The 19,508-nt window shown below is 22.0% G+C and overlaps 3 protein-coding genes across 3 annotated transcripts; 2 read left to right on the plus strand and 1 right to left on the minus strand.

Annotated features, from left to right (window-relative positions):
• The first annotated feature begins 1,386 nt into the window (after nucleotides 1-1,386).
• On the plus strand, nucleotides 1,387-7,928 carry LOC105363790 (TOM1-like protein 2). The gene is made up of 8 exons (XM_011501572.1): nucleotides 1,387-1,507; nucleotides 1,580-1,749; nucleotides 1,929-2,210; nucleotides 5,041-5,334; nucleotides 5,801-6,113; nucleotides 6,661-6,772; nucleotides 6,863-6,923; nucleotides 7,449-7,928. The coding sequence occupies exons 1-8, from the start codon at nucleotides 1,447-1,449 to the stop codon at nucleotides 7,614-7,616; spliced, it is 1,461 nt and encodes a 486-aa protein (XP_011499874.1). The 5' UTR covers nucleotides 1,387-1,446; the 3' UTR covers nucleotides 7,617-7,928.
• A 4,287-nt stretch (nucleotides 7,929-12,215) lies between these two features.
• LOC105363795 (solute carrier family 25 member 44) lies at nucleotides 12,216-14,382 on the minus strand. Its single transcript, XM_011501584.1, has 5 exons — nucleotides 14,303-14,382; nucleotides 13,662-13,969; nucleotides 13,298-13,602; nucleotides 13,038-13,224; nucleotides 12,216-12,596 (listed from the first exon to the last, which is right to left on the minus strand). Exons 2-5 carry the CDS (start codon nucleotides 13,831-13,833, stop codon nucleotides 12,277-12,279), a joined length of 984 nt encoding a protein of 327 aa, XP_011499886.1. The 5' UTR covers nucleotides 13,834-13,969; nucleotides 14,303-14,382; the 3' UTR covers nucleotides 12,216-12,276.
• A 1,383-nt stretch (nucleotides 14,383-15,765) lies between these two features.
• LOC105363802 (protein FAM195A) lies at nucleotides 15,766-19,068 on the plus strand. The gene is made up of 6 exons (XM_011501597.1): nucleotides 15,766-16,006; nucleotides 16,359-16,455; nucleotides 16,619-16,740; nucleotides 16,800-16,874; nucleotides 17,393-17,440; nucleotides 17,853-19,068. The coding sequence occupies exons 1-6, from the start codon at nucleotides 15,955-15,957 to the stop codon at nucleotides 17,921-17,923; spliced, it is 465 nt and encodes a 154-aa protein (XP_011499899.1). The 5' UTR covers nucleotides 15,766-15,954; the 3' UTR covers nucleotides 17,924-19,068.
• The last annotated feature ends 440 nt before the right edge of the window (nucleotides 19,069-19,508 follow it).

A 19,508-nucleotide genomic window follows, 5' to 3' on the forward strand; every position in this document is an offset into this window, starting at 1 on the left:
ATGAATAATATACTGTTTGAATAAATCTAAATCTCTGTTACTCATTTTATAATCTTTATTTTGTATGAATAGACTTTTCATATACGTCATGTAACCAACCGTGTTATAACTTACAACTAATTTTATAAAATTACACGATATATATTAATAATAATAATATATAATTTTGAATAATGGATAAATAATATATAAATTTAAATTAATTTTTTTTATTAGTGAAAATCGTGTTATACATTTATTTGAATTATTAGTAAGATACCGATTATAAAGTTTATTGGATTATTTATATGTATGCATTCAGTCTTATTTTTTAAACAGCATTTTATCAAAAATTTGAAATTTATGACAAATTGAAAGTATTGCTGAACTTTATAATCTATTTCTTCATATAAATTCTTTATATAAATTTATTTCTACATTTTATGTAGTAAATTATATAAAAAAATTTAATTTTCTTAAAATTTTTCATTATTAAAATGAATCTCAGTATCCGATGTTTCGATATTTTCCATGCTAACTATATCTTAAAATGTTTAGTCAGCTATTTTATAATTCAAATAATTATATGGTAATGATTTCTACTTTCATTGGAAGTTAAATGTTCATTACGATATTGTAGCATTTATCGAGTAGTATGACGTAACATCCCACGTATTTGCACTATATGAAATTCTGAGTAGTGTGCACAGTTACAGTACATAAAATAATACGTTGAAGGATAAGGATGCATATAGGCTACAATTCATAGAAATCAGCTGCGTTGCAGTACGAATCCATGCACGACAAATCACGCATCTATATGTTTTACAATTTTAGGCATGTATATACTTGCTCATCTATGTAGAACTCGTCTTTAGCCTATATTTTATAATATTGTACGCAACTAAGTATACTCGTGATACAGCAAAAAACGTATTGCAACGAGATGATCAAATAAGGAAGAGAAAGCACGAATTAAAAATAAAGAATAAAAATAGACGATACAAAAATCGATTTTATCCTAATAAATGTACGATTACGTTAGCAGTTTGTTTTTTACTTATATGATTTATTAAGTGTATACTAAATAAAGGGAGGCACAATTTTTTCTTTTTTTTACAGTCACAATTCTAAGTTGTCATAATTCTAACACTAAATTTTTATGAAAAAGATAGAAAGAGAATTTGTGGTCTTAATCATTACAACTTTATTATCGCTCATCTTATACAATTTTTTGTAAAAACAAAATAAGGTTTTCATGTGATAGGTTGCTAATTACATTGTTTAGGAAGAATTGAATTATTGAACTACATAGAAATATTTTTGCAAGTATTTGTATTCAGTTATCAATATTAAAAAGTTTATTGGATATAAGTTATAAGTCATTTGTGTCCTTAGACTGAGTACCCTGTTGTGTCTATATATTACAGATAGTCTTAGTTCAGTACAATAATCAACTAAGGAAGCATGTCATTTTTTGGAGTTAACGTAACTAATCCATTTACCTCTGTGCTTGGACAAAAAATAGGTAAATTTAAACGTGAATTTTAATTGATTGAAAATAATAATATATTTTTATTATATCATTTTCACGTTGTAGAACAAGCCACAGATGCAAATTTGCCTAGTGAAAATTGGGCACTTAATATGGAAATTTGTGATATGATTAATGAAACAGAGGATGGTCCTAGAGATGCTGTTAAAGCTATTAAACGTAGATTAAGTCAGGCAGCTGGTAAAAACTATATCATCGTTATGTATACTCTTATTGTAAGTGTATTATATAAAATATGAAATTGAATTTTTGAAATATCTGAATTTATATTACTTATTTTCTGAAATATATTGTCTATAAAATTAATTCTACAATTTTCATTAAATATTAAATTGATAAAAATTATTCTTTAGATAATCTCTATTCTATTAATTTCTATATATTTTATGATTAGGTTCTGGAAACCTGTGTAAAAAACTGTGGTAAGCGTTTCCATGTATTAGCATGCTCCAAAGAATTTGCATTGGAATTAGTAAAATTAATTGGACCAAAGAATGATCCTCCAACAATTGTACAAGAAAAAGTACTGAATCTAATACAGACTTGGGCAGATACATTTCGAAACCAGCCACATACACAAGGTATTGTACATGTTTATCAAGAACTCAAAACAAAAGGAATTGAATTTCCATGTACTGATTTGGATACAATGGCTCCTATTATAACTCCTGAAAGGGTAAATAAATTTTGTTGTATTATTAATTAAAAAAATTTAATAAAAAATCAATATGAGACATTCACTACATGATATATATAAATATATTTATTTATGTCACAAACTAATTCAAACTAAAAAATTTTTTTTTTCTTATAAAAAAAATAATATTTCATTTTTATATATATAATAAAACAATATTTGAATAGTAACATAGATAAAATAAAGAACGTACATGTAGAGATATTTTGAATAATTAAAAGATTTTTTGCTTGATGAAATTACGAATAGCTACTAAATTACATTTTAATAAATGTGGTAAGTGTAAATATGGTAAATCAGTGGTATACGTTTAAAATATTGATTGGAATATATCTTATTTATGACTACCAAAAATCTATAAAAATTTAACATATGAATACATTTATATAATTGAAAATATATTTTATATAAATTTATTTCTTTCGTAATTATAATACCAAAATTTTTAAGTATTTAAAACAAAAACCTTTTAAATTATATAATTATTTAATATTGTTAAAGAATGAATAACATTAATAGTTTTAAAAAATGTATTCTAATTAATTTTTTTTAATTAATTGGTTCCCAAGAAATAATTTTTTAATTTTTTTTAACTTTTGAGTTTCATTTACAATCAATTAATCATTAACAAAGCTTCATCTGATATTTTTTAATAAGGATTTTTAACTAAACTTATTAATAACATAGTAATGAGATGTAAATTAATTATTGTATGTATATTAATTTTCTAATATATATACAAATTTTTTTTTAACTGCATATGTACAAATATATTTAAATTTTATACAAAATTTAATTCAATGAAATGAAAAATGTTTTTTTCAGACATATTAAAACTATAATTATCTTTATTATATTTTAATATAAATCATTTATAAAAATTATGTTTTCAGTTAATATTTAAAATATGCTTTAGTGCTATTTTAGAATACCACTTATATGTATAATTGTTGATTTTGATTGTATTCTAGTAAATATTAGAGCCATAATTTAAAATTTTAAAACAGTTCGTTTTTTCAATATTTAAATTAATGTATATGTATATAGTTTGTTTTATGAATTTTTTTTAAATCAGTTTCTTTTTCTATATTTATTTATTATTTTTTGAAATGAAATAATTCATTTGAATTTTTTTAAGTCAAACGTATTGAATTATTTAAAAATCATTATTCTTTAATGTTTACTGCTTAATATGTATAAAATCTTGTACTATTTAAAACATTTTCTTTAATTTATATTTTTTCAAGTCAATCATAATATTTTTTAATTTTATATTAATATGACCTTGCAGTATATTAAATTTAAATATAAAGTTCGTGTAATTTACATTATATATAAAAATATAAATATAATTATTATTCATAATAATATTTGTTTTAAATAATTTATATTGTTTCTATAAAAGAAATTAGTTTCTACAAAAAAAGCTTTCATTTTTAAATGTATTTCTTAACAGCACTGTTTACCATTGTTCCTAAGCATTTTTCTTAATCATGGCGAAATAAAAGACTTGAATAATCAGTAGATTAAAAAAATTAATTATTTTAAGTAATAACATCATAAATGAATTTTAATATAAAATTATTACTATATATATTTTATACATCCAATTATTTTTATGGATACTTTGAAATAAACAAAATTTATATTTGGAAATTGTATATTTGAAATAAACTTTTTAAATACATTAAATTACTATTAAATTACTAATAAAATTTATACACATTAAATTATTCATATATAGAAAATTATAGTAAATAATTTTTATTAAGTAGATATAAATATATATAAGTATATGTAAGCATATATAAGTATATATAAGTAAACTAGTAATTTTTTATAATATAATTATATTTAGAATATTTAGAAAATATATTATTATCAGTAAAGAATCTGATATTAACCAACTAGTTCCTAAAATTAATGGTAAAGTATTTAAATTGTAAAATGTTTTATGTTAAAGCATAATTAAAAAATATTTAAATTAATCTAAGTATATATTAAGCATTAAGGAAATTTGATTAGTTTTTATTAGCATGTACATTTTATATAAATATTAATAGTTTCAAAGGCCTGACAATCTAAAGGTAATAATTACATTTTAGTCTTATGCTTGAAACACTTTTGATTTTTATTACTATTTTAAAGGAATGATTTAAGAAATGTACTTTGAAAAATAGTATTCATACCGACATTGCGTTCTGTCAATGATAACACACGCGCGCGCGCATATATATATATATAATTTTTATAAATAATATATTGAGTATTATGTTTTTGTATTATAACTAATTTAACAAAAGTTTATTTGAATTTATTTTACATACCGATTACTATTTTATTAATAGTATTAATATATCGATTAAAAAAGTATTTGATGGCGAAAGATTTATATCTTAAGAATTTATATTTTAAGAATAACTTAAAAATTCAATATTAAAGTTATTTAGAAATATGCCATTTTATTATTTCTTAACTGAGACGATCCAAAAATAAATATTGTTGCATGTTGATATGTTTTTCTAAATTAAGAAAACCAAGCAATTGCTTATTGATTAAAGATCATTGATATTAAAATCAATACAAATCAGTAAAATTTTAAGCTTTTAAAAAATATGTTAAAAGTATATTTTTTAAATTTTATATGAATATATTTGAATAGAACATATTTATAATAAACGTTTAATAATAAACACAATAAACAGTAGATTAGTAAAATTAATGGATTTAATTTAGTTCTCCTCTAAATCAAGGTAATCACTTATCTGTATGATAATTAATGAAGTTGTTGATTCTGTCTAAAAAACAGAGCGTTCCGGAACTTGAAGGGTCAATCATCAGCGGTGCGGCAGCGGCGGAGCCAACCTCGACCTCTTCGTTGATAAATAACGTCGTGATTGGTCAGCCGATGCAAACTTGTCATTGTCCGAGTGGTACCCAGGCTGTCCGACTCAGCGAACAGCACCTGCTCAAATTGCGTGGTGAGCTCGACGTTGTTCACGGCAACATGCGCGTTCTTTCAGAGATGCTCGCTACGCACTCGGTTGGGCTTCAGGAGAAAACGTCCGAGCACGTTCTCGTTGAAGATATGGAGCTCCTTGGAGTAAGCTCGAAGATCTCTTTTCTATCCAGTACAAGTTTTTTCCATTTTTCAAAAGAGAATACCACATGTTCGGAACTGATATAATTTAAAAATATAAAAATAATTATTTACTTACGCAACGCAGCAATCAAACACATATCTTTCCTATTTAGTTGCAATATAATATAATATTTTATATTAAAACAGTATTTCGTTAGGTTGATTATAAACATTACAGAAGGTATTCGTTTTTTTTTATTTTAAAAGCGTATCACATCAAGGTTGCATAATTATTATTAATTTTGGATGTTACATTCTGAATTTAATGTTAAAGACTGCCATTCTCTATGATTCAGAGAAAATAAAAATTTTTGTAATAAGTTATTTTTTGTATTATTAAAATATAGGCATTATGCATACTTTTAGTTTTAATCAAATTGAAAGTTTTGTATTATAAAAAAAAACTTCAAACATTTCACTCTTGCAGGAACTTCATGATACATGTAAGGCTATGCAGGAGCGTGTTATAGAATTAATTGGGAAGCTTGCCCATGACGAATTGACAGCGGAACTATTGCAGATCAATGACGAAATGAATAATTTATTTCTGCGCTATGTACGTTTTACCAAGAACCAAAAGGTGCCAACAAGTGCGATGGTTGCAGAGGCCATCGGTACAGGTCCCACCACTTCCAGAAAGAAACTCGATAGTGGAGATGCTCTCATTGATCTGTCGGATGACGAAATTGGTGCTACAGCACTGCCCATCGTTTCTCTCATTAAGCGTGTTGATGATTTGGGTATGTTCTTATACAGATTTTTACTTGTACTTCTTTTATATCTCTCTATCATTTCTACCAAGTATGTATCTATCTATATTTTATATTCATATCTTATTCAATTTATATTAAAATATCCATTGATATTTAGCGTTTTCAATAACAAAGATTCAAAAATAAAAGTGAAAATGTATTTTTATCGTCTTTTATTGTTAGATATTCATATAATTCAATTTTTATTTTAATATATAATTATTTTTATCTGTGAACAACTTACATTCCCAATTATAATTTATAAAATTTTAAATGAATGTATGTTGCTAATTATGAAAAACAATATATGAGACTAAAATATATCTGATTTTACATTTCATCTATATACTTGCCTTAGTTACAATAACCAACTTATTTTAAAACATTTATTATTTCTTATTATTATGTTCCTAAATTTAAAAATTATTTTAAATATGAAAATGCGATATGTGTAAATGTTGCTAGACCATTATTTTTTATAAATTATATATACAGAACTATATATTATATTTTTTAATCAAATTATTGATACCAGATCTAGCAGGTGAAAGTAATGATATAAAATTGCGGCGAAAGGAAGGCGAAGGTGACGAGTTCGAAGTCTTCGCACAATCACGAACCACTAGTTTCGATGCTATTAAAAATAGGTTATACTTTATTTTTAAATATTAATGTAAACTATGCATTATATAAAATGTTTATTTAATAAGTAACAACTATTCATTTTCAAATCACAGACAGGAGTTGCAAAGAAGTGATAATGAAACAGAACCTAGTTCATCTCGTACAAAAAATTTGGTAAGTCTAAACCAATTTTCTATTATAAAGGTATAAATATTTAAAATTATATAATTTGATAATTCTATGGGTTTGCAATAAAAAAAAAGCCAATAAATTGTTTCCATCCTAAGCTATTACATAATATATGTAATATATCTATTGTTTAGATATTATATCATCTGTTTAAAAGATTATCTATTATTATTATGTTTACAGTGAGATTATAAATTTATAAAATTCATTTATATAAATATTTGATAATAACTGTTATAATGCTTATTTATTATAAAAAAAATTAAGAAATATTGCACTATATTTGTATTCGCATAAATAGATGTTTTTCATTGTATACTATGTTAATAATAAACTATAAAACAATGAAATACATTAAGTAATTTTACAATTATTAAAAATCATGAAATACATGCCAAAATAAAATAAATTAATTAATATTATATATAGTATATTTTAAAAGCAACATTTATAGTATAATTAGTTGTAAAAAGGGTAATCATAGTTTTCTAATTTTATTTTGGTGTTCAGATGGATAAGACCGTAACATCATCCGAATTTGAGCGTTTTCTAGCGGAGCGTACAGCTGCTGCAGCCATTGATGTCGCTCCTAGCACCAGTAATAGCACCGCTACGGGTTCAACAATCCAGCGACAAATCGGCAGTGACTCTGAAGATAAATCATTGTTCGCACTATAAGCAGTTATTTTACGGAACTATTTCTGTCTCAGATTGTCTTTCCTTTGTTTTAAAAAAAATTTTAAACTATACGTAAATAATGACATTTTAAAAATTAAATCATTACTACAGCATTGCGGCATGTGCAATTGGATAATTTAGCTTCAATCGGAGCTGAACCTAAAGTAATAATAAATGGGAAAATGAACATGAAGAAAATATAATGTTATGATTTCATACAATGTTAAATTTGTTAAACGTATTAAACATTGAGTAGTACAGCTTAATTATTTGCATATATCAGGATTTTATTCACGTAGTTAAGTAACTATTGTCTTAACCTTGTAAAATTTTCTTTATTTAATCAATGTAAATTAAGTAAATGTTTATAATAATACTCTTTTCAAAAGTGATTTTTACTTTATTTATTTAATATTTGCAGTAATTTATGTATGTCAAAAAACTTCAATATTTTTTTCAAATGATTTTGAAAATATATTAATAAGTAAAAGATACTTGTATTCTAATGAATACATAAATAATTGGAATTATATTAATTTATGGCTTTAATCAGCATTTCTAATTATTTGAATGATTAATTATAGAAATCATAAAAACTTGCATTAATTTAAAACAATTTCATGTAATTAAATGTATAGTAAATATAAAAAAATATAAGCTTCATTTCATTATACGAATAAGATGTTATAATCTTATAACATATGAATTATAATAACGAATTTTTTATTAAATTAGTACTTGTTAAAAGAAAATTTGTTTTCATATAAATTACTTTATTTAATTTTACGATTCATTTCTATAATATTTTCAACTATAATTATTATTCATTTAATAACTACTATTACTACTACTACTATTATTTTTTTACCATAATTGTTGTTGTATTGTTATTGTTATTATTACTATTATTATAATCAATTGTTAATTTAATTATTAATTTATTGTAAGTATAATATAAATATAACCATTCTATTGGACAAGGGGGCAAGATTGATTCTCATTGAAAATACATAATTTTGCATGAATTTTGTTAATTTCATATAAAAAAAGTTGAATATTGACAAATTGGTGACTATATTTTAATCTGTTATAAAAAAACTATATAAGTAATTATATATAATCATATGTAATGATTTTATAAATTTCATTTCTAGTTTTGCATTTTTGTAAATAACATGAAGCAATTTGTACCAGTTTATGATAATCACACAATAAAAATATTTTAATTGTTTTAAAATTTTAAATTAATACAATATAGTTAATTTTATACAAAAGTTTAAATACTTGAACAAATTCTTTTAATTTTTTATATAATTTTCGATTTATATTTGTAAAAAACTGAGAATTAAGTATGTAATAAAATATTAACCAATATTCATAGTTTTAATTTATGCTGAGGTATAATAAAATTTTTATGAATAAATTTCTTTACCGAAACCGCTAATTGATATATAAATATCAAATTGTATTGTATACATAAATTCATTTTCTGAATTAATTATTATATATATACATACACACGTACACACACATTGAATAATATAAAAAATGAATATGCATTATTCATTTGAATAATATTAGTATAGTTATAGTTGCTTAAAATTTTCAATATCCAGTTCATCATTTTATCTACTATTTTCGATTATTTGTCGTTATTGTTCATTATTATTATTATCATTATTATTACGACTATTAAATAAATCAATAATTTTATTAATTACACACTAATTGTAATAAATATCTATATTGTAATAAATAATCGAAATTCAAGTAAATATTATTTATTGAAAAACGAATTTTTTTAATGACTAATTGTACCTACATTATAAAAATCAATCTGTAAAATTATATGCCATTACCTCTTTTGAAAAGTATTTCGTTCAATCAGTTGTACAGGCTTCATATCTATCTTTTCCACATTATTTATTACTATCTCTTTTAATTATATTTGTTATAATAAAAATGATTATTTATAAAAATATTATATTATAATTTTATATATAATTTTATTATATTATTATATTTTTACTATTTTAATAATTATAGATTTTGTTACTAGCTTAAGATTTTCTAACTTATGCAATAATGTAAAAGAACTTATATATGAATAATTGGAAAATGTAAACATTCATATCAAATCTTTTTTTAATTTAGACAAATTTTATTTCTTTATGGAATATTTTCTAAAAATAATTTTGTATAAAATTATGGTTGCTTAATGTTAATAATTTGTTTAAAAAGTATACAATATTTTTACTGGAAAAACAGTCATTTTGGAAGTTAAATAAATATAAATGACTAAAAAAGTCAATATAAATAAATTATAACGTTTGTAACTAATATGAAGTACTTATTACTTGAACTTTAATTTTAATGTGATTAATTTTAAGTACGAAAAAAAATGTTCTAATATAGATAACTTAATTTTATTATTTCTTTTAAAACAAAATAAAATTTTTATGTTGTATTTTCAATATAGAAAAACACATATATTTGTTACATTTAAATTTATAATTATAAATATAAAAAGTTGAAAATTTGTAATCTATAATAACGAAATAATTTTTTCTTTTTTTTAAAGCAAAAATTTTCATTTAACCATTTCAAATGATACGGGATGAATTTTTTCAGATTCACTTACTTATTTTACCATATATATAATAATTCTTTTCCTAATTTTAATTTTTTTGTAATTTTATTATATATTTGTTCTTATATAAAATGTTAAATTAAAATATATGATTATGGATAATTTTATTCATAGAATAATAAAGAAATATGTTAATGTAACAATAGAATGAAAAATAAAATTAAACAATTTGAGTATTCATTTATCTATTTATCTTAGACCTAATACAAGTTTTTAAAGATTTGTTTATTTTTTAATAAATATATCAAACTCATTTGCTTTTTAATAAAAGGAATGGTTCAAAATATTAGCAAATATTTGCATCAATAAATATCTGAATTATTTTTATCCTACTAACTATATATAAGTAGAGTTAATTAGTTGTAAATTATTATGAAAAATTAATATGATTAATAGTTAAAAATAGGTATAAATATACAAATAATTCGTATATACCATATTTATGAAATATTATGAAAATTGAACAATCTTATATTATTAAGTATATTTATCACTTATTTTGACCTATATACCAATTTTAAAATAAATGTAGAATTAAAGATTAAAATTTATTCATACAAAAATTATAATTTGTAACGTTTTATTTATATTATATTTAAAATATACACTTTTTATACAGATTTTTTTTATAGTAATTAATAATGATGATTTTTTGAATAAGATAAATACATTACTCTTAATAAGAAACATTTATTGTTTATTATTATTTTCCATAGATAAATGTATTAATTAATATATATAAATATATAAATAATTTTATAAATTGATTAATATTTAAAAAAGTCAAAACTTAATCGTGTTAAAGAAAATCAAATTTATCATTAAACTTTTGAATATTATTTGACTAGCTATGAGGATTGAAAATTTATAAATGTACAAAATTTATTACATCAGCCAAATGTATAAAATTGACTACTACAAATTATACTGATCATACATACACGCATAAATTTCATGTTTAAAAATCTTTATTTTTTTTTAATACTTTTGTTATAACATGTATTAGTTTTAATAGTTTACACACATTAGTACCACAATTTAAAATTCATTAGTAATTATAATCATTATTATAAACTTTGGCTTAATATATATTTTCAACATGCTTCAATCTAATGCAAATTCTATTCAGTATTTTATAAAAACATTTATATACAATAAATTCGGTTAATGTAAAAAATGTATATTATAATTCTTATATTAATTTGTAAATGCATGCTTTTTATTTACTATTACATTAGTATTAATATTATTTATTATAATATTATTTATTAGAAATAGCTAATAATTTTGAACTGCTGATGGATTATTAAATTAGATTATTTTAAGTAAATTTAATTATTTTTACAACTTATTTTAATTGTTTCTATTTATCTATAGTAATACAAGAAAATAATTTAAGGCTTTTACATACTACATATTTTTTAACAAAATGCTTTAAATAAAAATTTTCAAATTAGAGTAATAATGAATAATTATATTTTTTCTATTAGAATGAAAATATTTACACATATTGATTATTTATGATTTCTTTAACTAAAATCATCTGCAATTTCAAATCTTTTAAATAATTAGTTGTTTGCAACATTATATACATGTGTATACTATATTTTTAGATCTATATATTTGTTAACTCCTAAGAATAGTTTATTTATTACATGAAGCACGCTTTACAGAAGAAGTAAGTATGTACTGAAAAAATGTGGTTTTAAATAAAAAATAGTAAATATTCATTTATAATAAAAACAATTATTTTAAAAACGCTTTTATTTAGACTGCATGTAACCACAGTTCAATTATATGAATAGATTGAATCCTATTATAGTTCAAGAAATTAATTACTTAAATTAAGTAATTTTCTTACCACTTGGTCAGTTAAAAATCTAAATGGAATGATACTCTCGTATTAAAATAAGGTAATACGCAAATAAATATATACACCATATATATATATATATATATATATATATATATATATAGTGTATATGTGTATTCATTGCTCATTGTATTAATTCACCATCTTATGTAACTCTTATATTCCTCATGAATACTAACTCTTTTTATAGTTTCATACCCTAAAATAATTGAAAAACTGAAACACGCTGACTGCACTAATCGAGCTGACAAACCCTTGGTAAACATGAGTAGCCCTTCTTCAAGCCATAGCAGTCTGAATGCATTACACATACTGTCCAATCTTTGCACTTGTAATCTAGCCCGAACCACATCCAATGGATTTGTTATTATTGTTGTTGTAAAACCACCCATGGTTGCAGCAATCGATTGAATTAGTAAATGGGATACCCAGTTAGGAAGTGTCTTTATCAATTCATCTATAAAGAATCAAATATAGTATTTCATTTAATTTATTTAATTAATATTTACATTGTTTATTTTCTTCAGTTATATTTTTATTAAATAGAACTAATTTTAATTAAATAAAGTAAATGAGGTATTGAAATTGTATCTATTTTATGTTCAATGAATTTTTTATCATGAATCAGTTAGTAATTAGATCGATAAAATTATAACATTAAATTAGAATTAATCTATCAAAAATTATTGAATATTAAAAGTATTTTAATGTTATTTATATCTTTATGAATTTATGATCTTATTTTAATATATTTTTTGAATATTATTTGTATATCTAATTTAATAAATTAAAGTGAAGAAAAGAACTAAATAACTAGAAGAGTAAATAATTTCCAATACTATTAGTATATTATATTTTATAAATTTTCATTTTTATTTAAATAAAATAATCTGTAGACCTTGATAAGTGGTATATAGTCCCCACCATAATGCACTGTTTGGAACATAAGCACAAAGAGACGCAACATATCCACGGTAAAAACCTTTAAGTCCGTCTTGTTGGTATATAAGTCGTATAATTTCTGTAGAAAGTTGTGCTCGAGACCTACCAACTTCTAGTGTTAGTCCTAATGGATTCATACCAGTCTATATAAAGAAAATAAATGTTATTGTATAATATAAACAATAAATGAATTCTTATAAATATTTAATAAATTACCTTATCAAAAGCCAATTTTCCATGCTTAAAACTAGCTCCAAGTACCATTAAATGTTGACTTAATATATCAAATGGAACTACAATAGTTTGGCTAATAACACTGGCTGCTCCTCCTCCAATGAGAGCTTTTATTCTAGAATCAAGTTGTGCTGTCATAATATCTTGATTTAAAATGTGTCTTACACCTTCATAAGTTGAGACATAAAATACTCCTGAAACTATCTGAATTGAACTGATCCAAAAGCCTCGGTACAGACCAGAAATGCCCTCCAGTTTGTAAATTTTTCGATAAGCATCTATCATACCTAAAAGAGTTAATTGAAATTAATTATAGTTAGGTCATGTAAATTTGTTCATATTCTACCTGTATACATATGACTTCTTCGCTGTATTTGAAGACGCGTTTTGATAAGTGTAAGGGGATAAAGGCAGCATCGTACTGAGAAAGAAGAAAGCATACTTAAAGGGTAAAATTTTGTTTTGTCCATCATATCCCATTCTATAGTACGAATAAAAGGTGTTTCCACTGTAGTCATGATTAAATTGTTGATAAGATAATAAAGTTTTAGTTTGGATATCAAAATTAATTTTTTTTATGATTGAATTATAATAATATTGTACATTCATATGCATCTCACTAGAATGTTTTAGGCATTACTAGTTTAAGATAATCTGAAAATTTTAATCAACCATTACTTGATTGTTACAAATATATAGATGGCTATATTACTTGATTTTAATAATGTTATTAAGATAATAAAGCTATTAATATTGGATAAATATGTGTATTGAACAATTTAATTGTTTTACAAATTAAATAAATATTTTAACAACTACGCATAGTCTCATTAATTCATAAGAAAATATTTTTAGTAAAAGATAATGCTTTTATATGTAACTAACTTAACAATGTTAATTTATTTGTAAAAATTTATATGAAAATGCAGCATACATATTAAATATAATAAAATTTAAGGTTATCTCGTATATAGTGATATAACTTACTTTAGAATATGTGGACATTTACAATTGCTGAGTAAGTTAGAAACATTCTTTAGGAGAAAATAATATTACTTTATGCAAAACATTCATACATTATTTGCCTTAATTTTTAAAACAGATCTATATAAATGTATTTGGAATATAATATATCTATATATATATATATATATATATATATCTGAAATGTCTTCCAATATACTAAATTAATTCAGAACTAAATGCATATATAATATTTGGTGTTAATAGCACTGTTAAAAGGCAAATAACGTATTTAGAATTAAGGTATTTTTATAATATCGAAACAGCAATATGGTTCGTGCGGTAAAGCAGAAGACATATTTACCATTAGTTTTGATATTGAAATTTTTAAATAAAGGATAATTTTTTATAAATTTTAATTAATTATTTTATTAAAAAAGTATTTCATAATTTATTCGGTATTACAATTATTGATTTTCAATATAAGTCTTTGGTGATACTTCAAAATTTATAAAACGTCACATCATTTTAACCAAAATACTATCAATGATGTAATGAATCTTATCTTAAAAATATTTACTTTGTAGTAAAATTTCTTTAAATATAGAAATCTGGAGCAAAACTTATTTTAAATTATATAAACTTATAAATTCTTAAATATACATTTCAAATGGAATTTGATTAAATTTTGACTTTAAATTAAAAAAAGATTGATCCATGTATTTAACATTAATGAAACAAAATTGTTTTATACTTAAATATTTTTGGATAAGTGATATATAATTACATCTGCAACCTATTTCAAATTTAAATATATACGAAAATTTTTAAATAAATAATGTACGATTTTGAAACTATAACATTGTTTTGTAGTTTAATATATATCCGTTTTTTAAGTGAAAAATAAAAATGGAATTCAATTGCTTTCTTCTGCTATAGTCACGTGTGTTCTTATACATTGCATGTGCGCACGCGTTTTCTTCGCAGCCTGCTCACGTAATCTTTATTCTGTTTGCTGTTGCTGTTAAACGCATATGTACCCATGTGGCGCACAAATTTTTACATACAATAGTATTTACTTAAACTTCCTTTCTTTTTATTCTGTCGTATCGTTTTTTTTCAAGGTACCGCTGTCTTATTTTTGCTTTTTATTTGTCAAACACACTCCGCACTCTCATATTCACTTATTTTGTTACCAGATCTTACTTTTACTTTCACACTCGATTTCACTTTTACAGTCACTATTACTATCTCAATCACCCACTATCATTATCATTATCACTATCACTATTATTATTACTATTACCATTCCTATTACCATAACAATTACAATCATTATCTCTATCTTTATCACTTTTAAAAAATCTTAGTTTTTATATTTATTTACTGGCTTATTGTATTCAGCCTTTACTTGCATAGAAGACTTAAATTAAAATACGGACTACAAGAAACCTTATCAATAGATTCTGGCGAAGTATATCTTGATAATTAGAGAAAAAGTTTTGACCATACACAATATACATATGTGTTATCATTCGTGGATATAATAAAACTGTCTTTTAGGGAGTAGTAAAGTAAAGTGAACAAATAATAGCTCTTATTATAATTGAGTACTCTAACAACAGGTGTGTTGTATCAGTTAACAATAGGATCGACAGGGATACAGAAATAAAAACATGTATACAGTGTCAAAGGGGCCCAGCAAAATTGTTGCCAAGACACGTCGGGGTAAGACAATATTATTAAGCAGTGATTATGATATAGAAATATAATTAATAAAGACCACAAATGTTATATCATTATTTTAAAATATAATTATGATATTATCTCTCTATTAAAAATTTGTATAAATAATTTACTTTTCATTTATTTACTTTTCTTGTAGACTTTTTAAATTATAAATTCAAGAATTGTATTTTTTATAAATTGTATGATTTTATTAGATTTCTTAACTGTTTCATATTTCATGTTTTATATATTATGAAATTTATGCATTGAAGTCGAAAATGCATTGAATGTTTATAAATATATGTAATTCAATATGAACAAATGAGTTAATTGAATATTCTTAAATTTTCAGGAATTAATCAAAAATTAGAAAGATTAGACAATTTTCGGGACTTATCCCGAAAAAGTGATCCCGAAGAAGATGGTTCTGAAGAAGATAAAATTATTCGGTCTGTATATGTTATTATGTTGTTATTATTATATTATATTATGTTATTATGTATGTTATTATTTCATTAAAATATTACAATGAAATGTATATTAAAAAATTAATATTATTTCTAAGTTACTAAAAAAGTAATTGTTCATTTCAATTTTTCTACCTTTCAAAAGGAATATTCCCAAACCAGTTTTTTATACAAGCAGTAAGTTGAAACCAAGTTTACAAAGGCATCGCACAAGACAAGAAGTTATTACACCACAACATGAAGAATTAATTAAGTTTGTTTATGAATGTAAGTAAAATTTTTATTTAAAATTTTTCAAATATTTAGAACCTATTTTATATTTACAGCATGGAATCAAATAAATGCCAGACAGAGATGTTTATCCTCGGATGATTCAGATCCTTATGAGTCTTCTTCTAACGGTATTCCTATTTACTATTTATATGTTATTGTACTTCTTTTTATATTATAATTCAATGAATAACAATAATAAATTAATCATTTTAAAATTAGAATTTGATTGATATGATAATATATCTATAAAACATAATTTTATTATTTTCGTGTATGGTGTTTTCCTATTATTTTAGTTAAAATTCATTTTCTTCTTTGCATGACTAAATAAACCAATTGTACGCAAGCTTATATGCTTGTCATTTGGTTGAAATAAATGTTGTAATTATAAAATTTTTTTTAATTTAATCGTTTATTTTAAATTAAAGTTTATTTTAAATTAAAGAGTAAAAGGTTTGTTTGGAAAATATGAAATTATATAAAATGAATCATCAAATGTTTTTAAAAATTTAATAAAAATATAATTATTATAAATTGTAACTAAATAAAATGTATATTTGTAGATAATGTTTCAAAATATTTTATAAATTTCTAATATTTAAAATTTTAAATCAATATACTTATTGCAGTTCTTATCAATTTTTAGAAACTATAGTTTACTACAATGATGGAGAGCCAAATAATGTTTTACAAGGTATGAACTGAATATATTGAATAATTTAGTTTTCAAAATTCAATAAAATTTAAATATGACATAATCTATGTATCTTAAATGTATTAGTGTATATATTTTATAAATTAATTTTAATGTAAAGTAAACTCTATACGATATATATAATTAATTTTTCTTTTATTCCTTTTATATTTTTAAGCTTATTCATAAATAGAAATACAAGTTTATATTATGAAAAATGATATATTATTTAATCAATAAATTAGAAATTTTATGTTAGTGAATTATTGTTATATTAATATACCCAAATTAATAATTAATAAATTACCTTAATAGACATTAATAACAAATTTTATCACTTTATTTTGAATTTATTACTCTTTTTTTTAATGAATTACTTTCTTTTAACTTTAATATTTTTATTATTTTTTAGATTTCAAGCCATTCGATCTAGAATCTTGGTGGGGTAAAAGATTATTTAATAACATTACTAAATCTTTGTGAGTACTAAGGACTTATTAAAACTTTGGAATATGATATCTTCATGTTGAAAAGATTGTATCCGATGGATATATGATGTGCATTTTACTTTGTGCTTTCACACCTTTATTACAATAGAAAATATGTAAATTATAAAGAAAAGAATTACAAAAAAATAAATAAAAGCAACTTTTGCACTCAACAGTTTACATATTGCACATGTTACAAGAAGCAACTGAGTAAACGATAGTATAAAATATAAAAATGAAGAAAAAATAAAATAAAGAATGTGATTTGTGTGTATCCTATAGAACATTGGATACAAATATTAATAATGAACACTTGGACTTTTAATACTAAAGAGGGGAAAATTTTGAAAAAAGTGTATAATTATACATGTAATTGGTTAACAAATAAAATGCCACTCAGAAGTATGCACGTGTTCAAATGCATCATGTGTAAACTCATATTTTATTTGATGCATTTCAAACAAGAAATAATTTGTATTTAAGTTGATTCTGGAGTTCTGTATTACCAATGCCCTTGCAAGTTTTATATTTTAATTTAAATATTTGTATTTTAATAACAATGCATTATTTTTACTATTCATCAATAAAAACAGTTTGAACTTGCTAAAATTAATGGTTACATTAAATATTTTAAATATAGCTAAATAATGAAAATGTTTCTATAGAACAAATATTTCTTAAATAAAACAAAAAAAATGTTTCTATTGCAAAAGTTAATTACTACTACAGGTAGAATAGTAAATAAGCTTGCAGAAGTCTCTTAATGCAAATTTATTAGACTGATACATTTAAGATTCTTCTATTTGCATAAAATGCACTCAACTTTACATATACACTAGTAAAAACTTTATCTGTGAATGCTAATTTTTAGATTTTTACTTAGATCTTTAGATAACAACAAAATTACAAATATGAATACAAATATGAAACTAGTGCCACTGTTAATTCATTTTGTCCTCTGATACAATCATTGATTTTTGTCCCTCTGTACTTTCATGCACTTATATAATCCCTATATATTCCTGGACAAAGTTTAAAACAATGGAGTGTAGTCAAAGAGTAGTGCAATGTGTAAATACATTTAGCATAATGAAGCTAAATGTTTCTAGATGTTTAAAGAATATACATATCTTTACATAATTTTAACTGTTTATTTTCTTTCTTATCGCTATTGTTATGATTTAAATATTTAAGTTATTTATTTGTAATATTTTTATGGAAATTAATTTTTTTCAAAAATATTGTTTTTCAATATTTATATTAAATAAAATTATTTCAATTTATACAAAAAATTTGTTTGAAATTTTACATAATATTCAAAATATGTAATATTTTGAAATAATCTACTAATATATAATATATGTTTTGAATAATGTTTGGCAATAATCATTGTTAAATAGAATTCAATATGATAATCTTAATACTAGTTTTGAATAATTAAATATATTAAAAAAAATTACTTTTTTAAATAAATAAAAATTATAATTTTATTACGCATAAAAGTAGTTGATTTTGTAATCCAATATTTATATATTAAAAGTTTTTCTAAAATAAATTTGCATAGAAACTCAATACCCTTT

Source organism: Ceratosolen solmsi, unplaced genomic scaffold (assembly GCF_000503995.2).
Source record: "Ceratosolen solmsi marchali unplaced genomic scaffold, CerSol_1.0 scaffold10, whole genome shotgun sequence".
Taxonomy (NCBI): Eukaryota; Metazoa; Arthropoda; class Insecta; order Hymenoptera; family Agaonidae; genus Ceratosolen; species Ceratosolen solmsi.

Excerpts from the sequence above, each read along its gene's own strand:
- LOC105363790 (XM_011501572.1), top strand. The coding sequence starts at position 1,447 with ATGTCATTTTTTGGAGTTAACGTAACTAATCCATTTACCTCTGTGCTT. Across the intron at positions 6,114-6,660 it reads TAAGCGTGTTGATGATTTGG|ATCTAGCAGGTGAAAGTAAT; the intron begins GTATGTTCTTAT and ends TATTGATACCAG. Across the intron at positions 6,924-7,448 it reads CATCTCGTACAAAAAATTTG|ATGGATAAGACCGTAACATC; the intron begins GTAAGTCTAAAC and ends TTTGGTGTTCAG.
- LOC105363795 (XM_011501584.1), bottom strand. The coding sequence starts at position 13,833 with ATGACTACAGTGGAAACACCTTTTATTCGTACTATAGAATGGGATATG. Across the intron at positions 13,225-13,297 it reads GAAAATTGGCTTTTGATAAG|ACTGGTATGAATCCATTAGG; the intron begins GTAATTTATTAA and ends TTCTTTATATAG. Across the intron at positions 12,597-13,037 it reads ACTATATACCACTTATCAAG|ATGAATTGATAAAGACACTT; the intron begins GTCTACAGATTA and ends GATTCTTTATAG.
- LOC105363802 (XM_011501597.1), top strand. The coding sequence starts at position 15,955 with ATGTATACAGTGTCAAAGGGGCCCAGCAAAATTGTTGCCAAGACACGT. Across the intron at positions 16,456-16,618 it reads GAAGAAGATAAAATTATTCG|GAATATTCCCAAACCAGTTT; the intron begins GTCTGTATATGT and ends ACCTTTCAAAAG. Across the intron at positions 16,875-17,392 it reads TTATGAGTCTTCTTCTAACG|AAACTATAGTTTACTACAAT; the intron begins GTATTCCTATTT and ends ATCAATTTTTAG.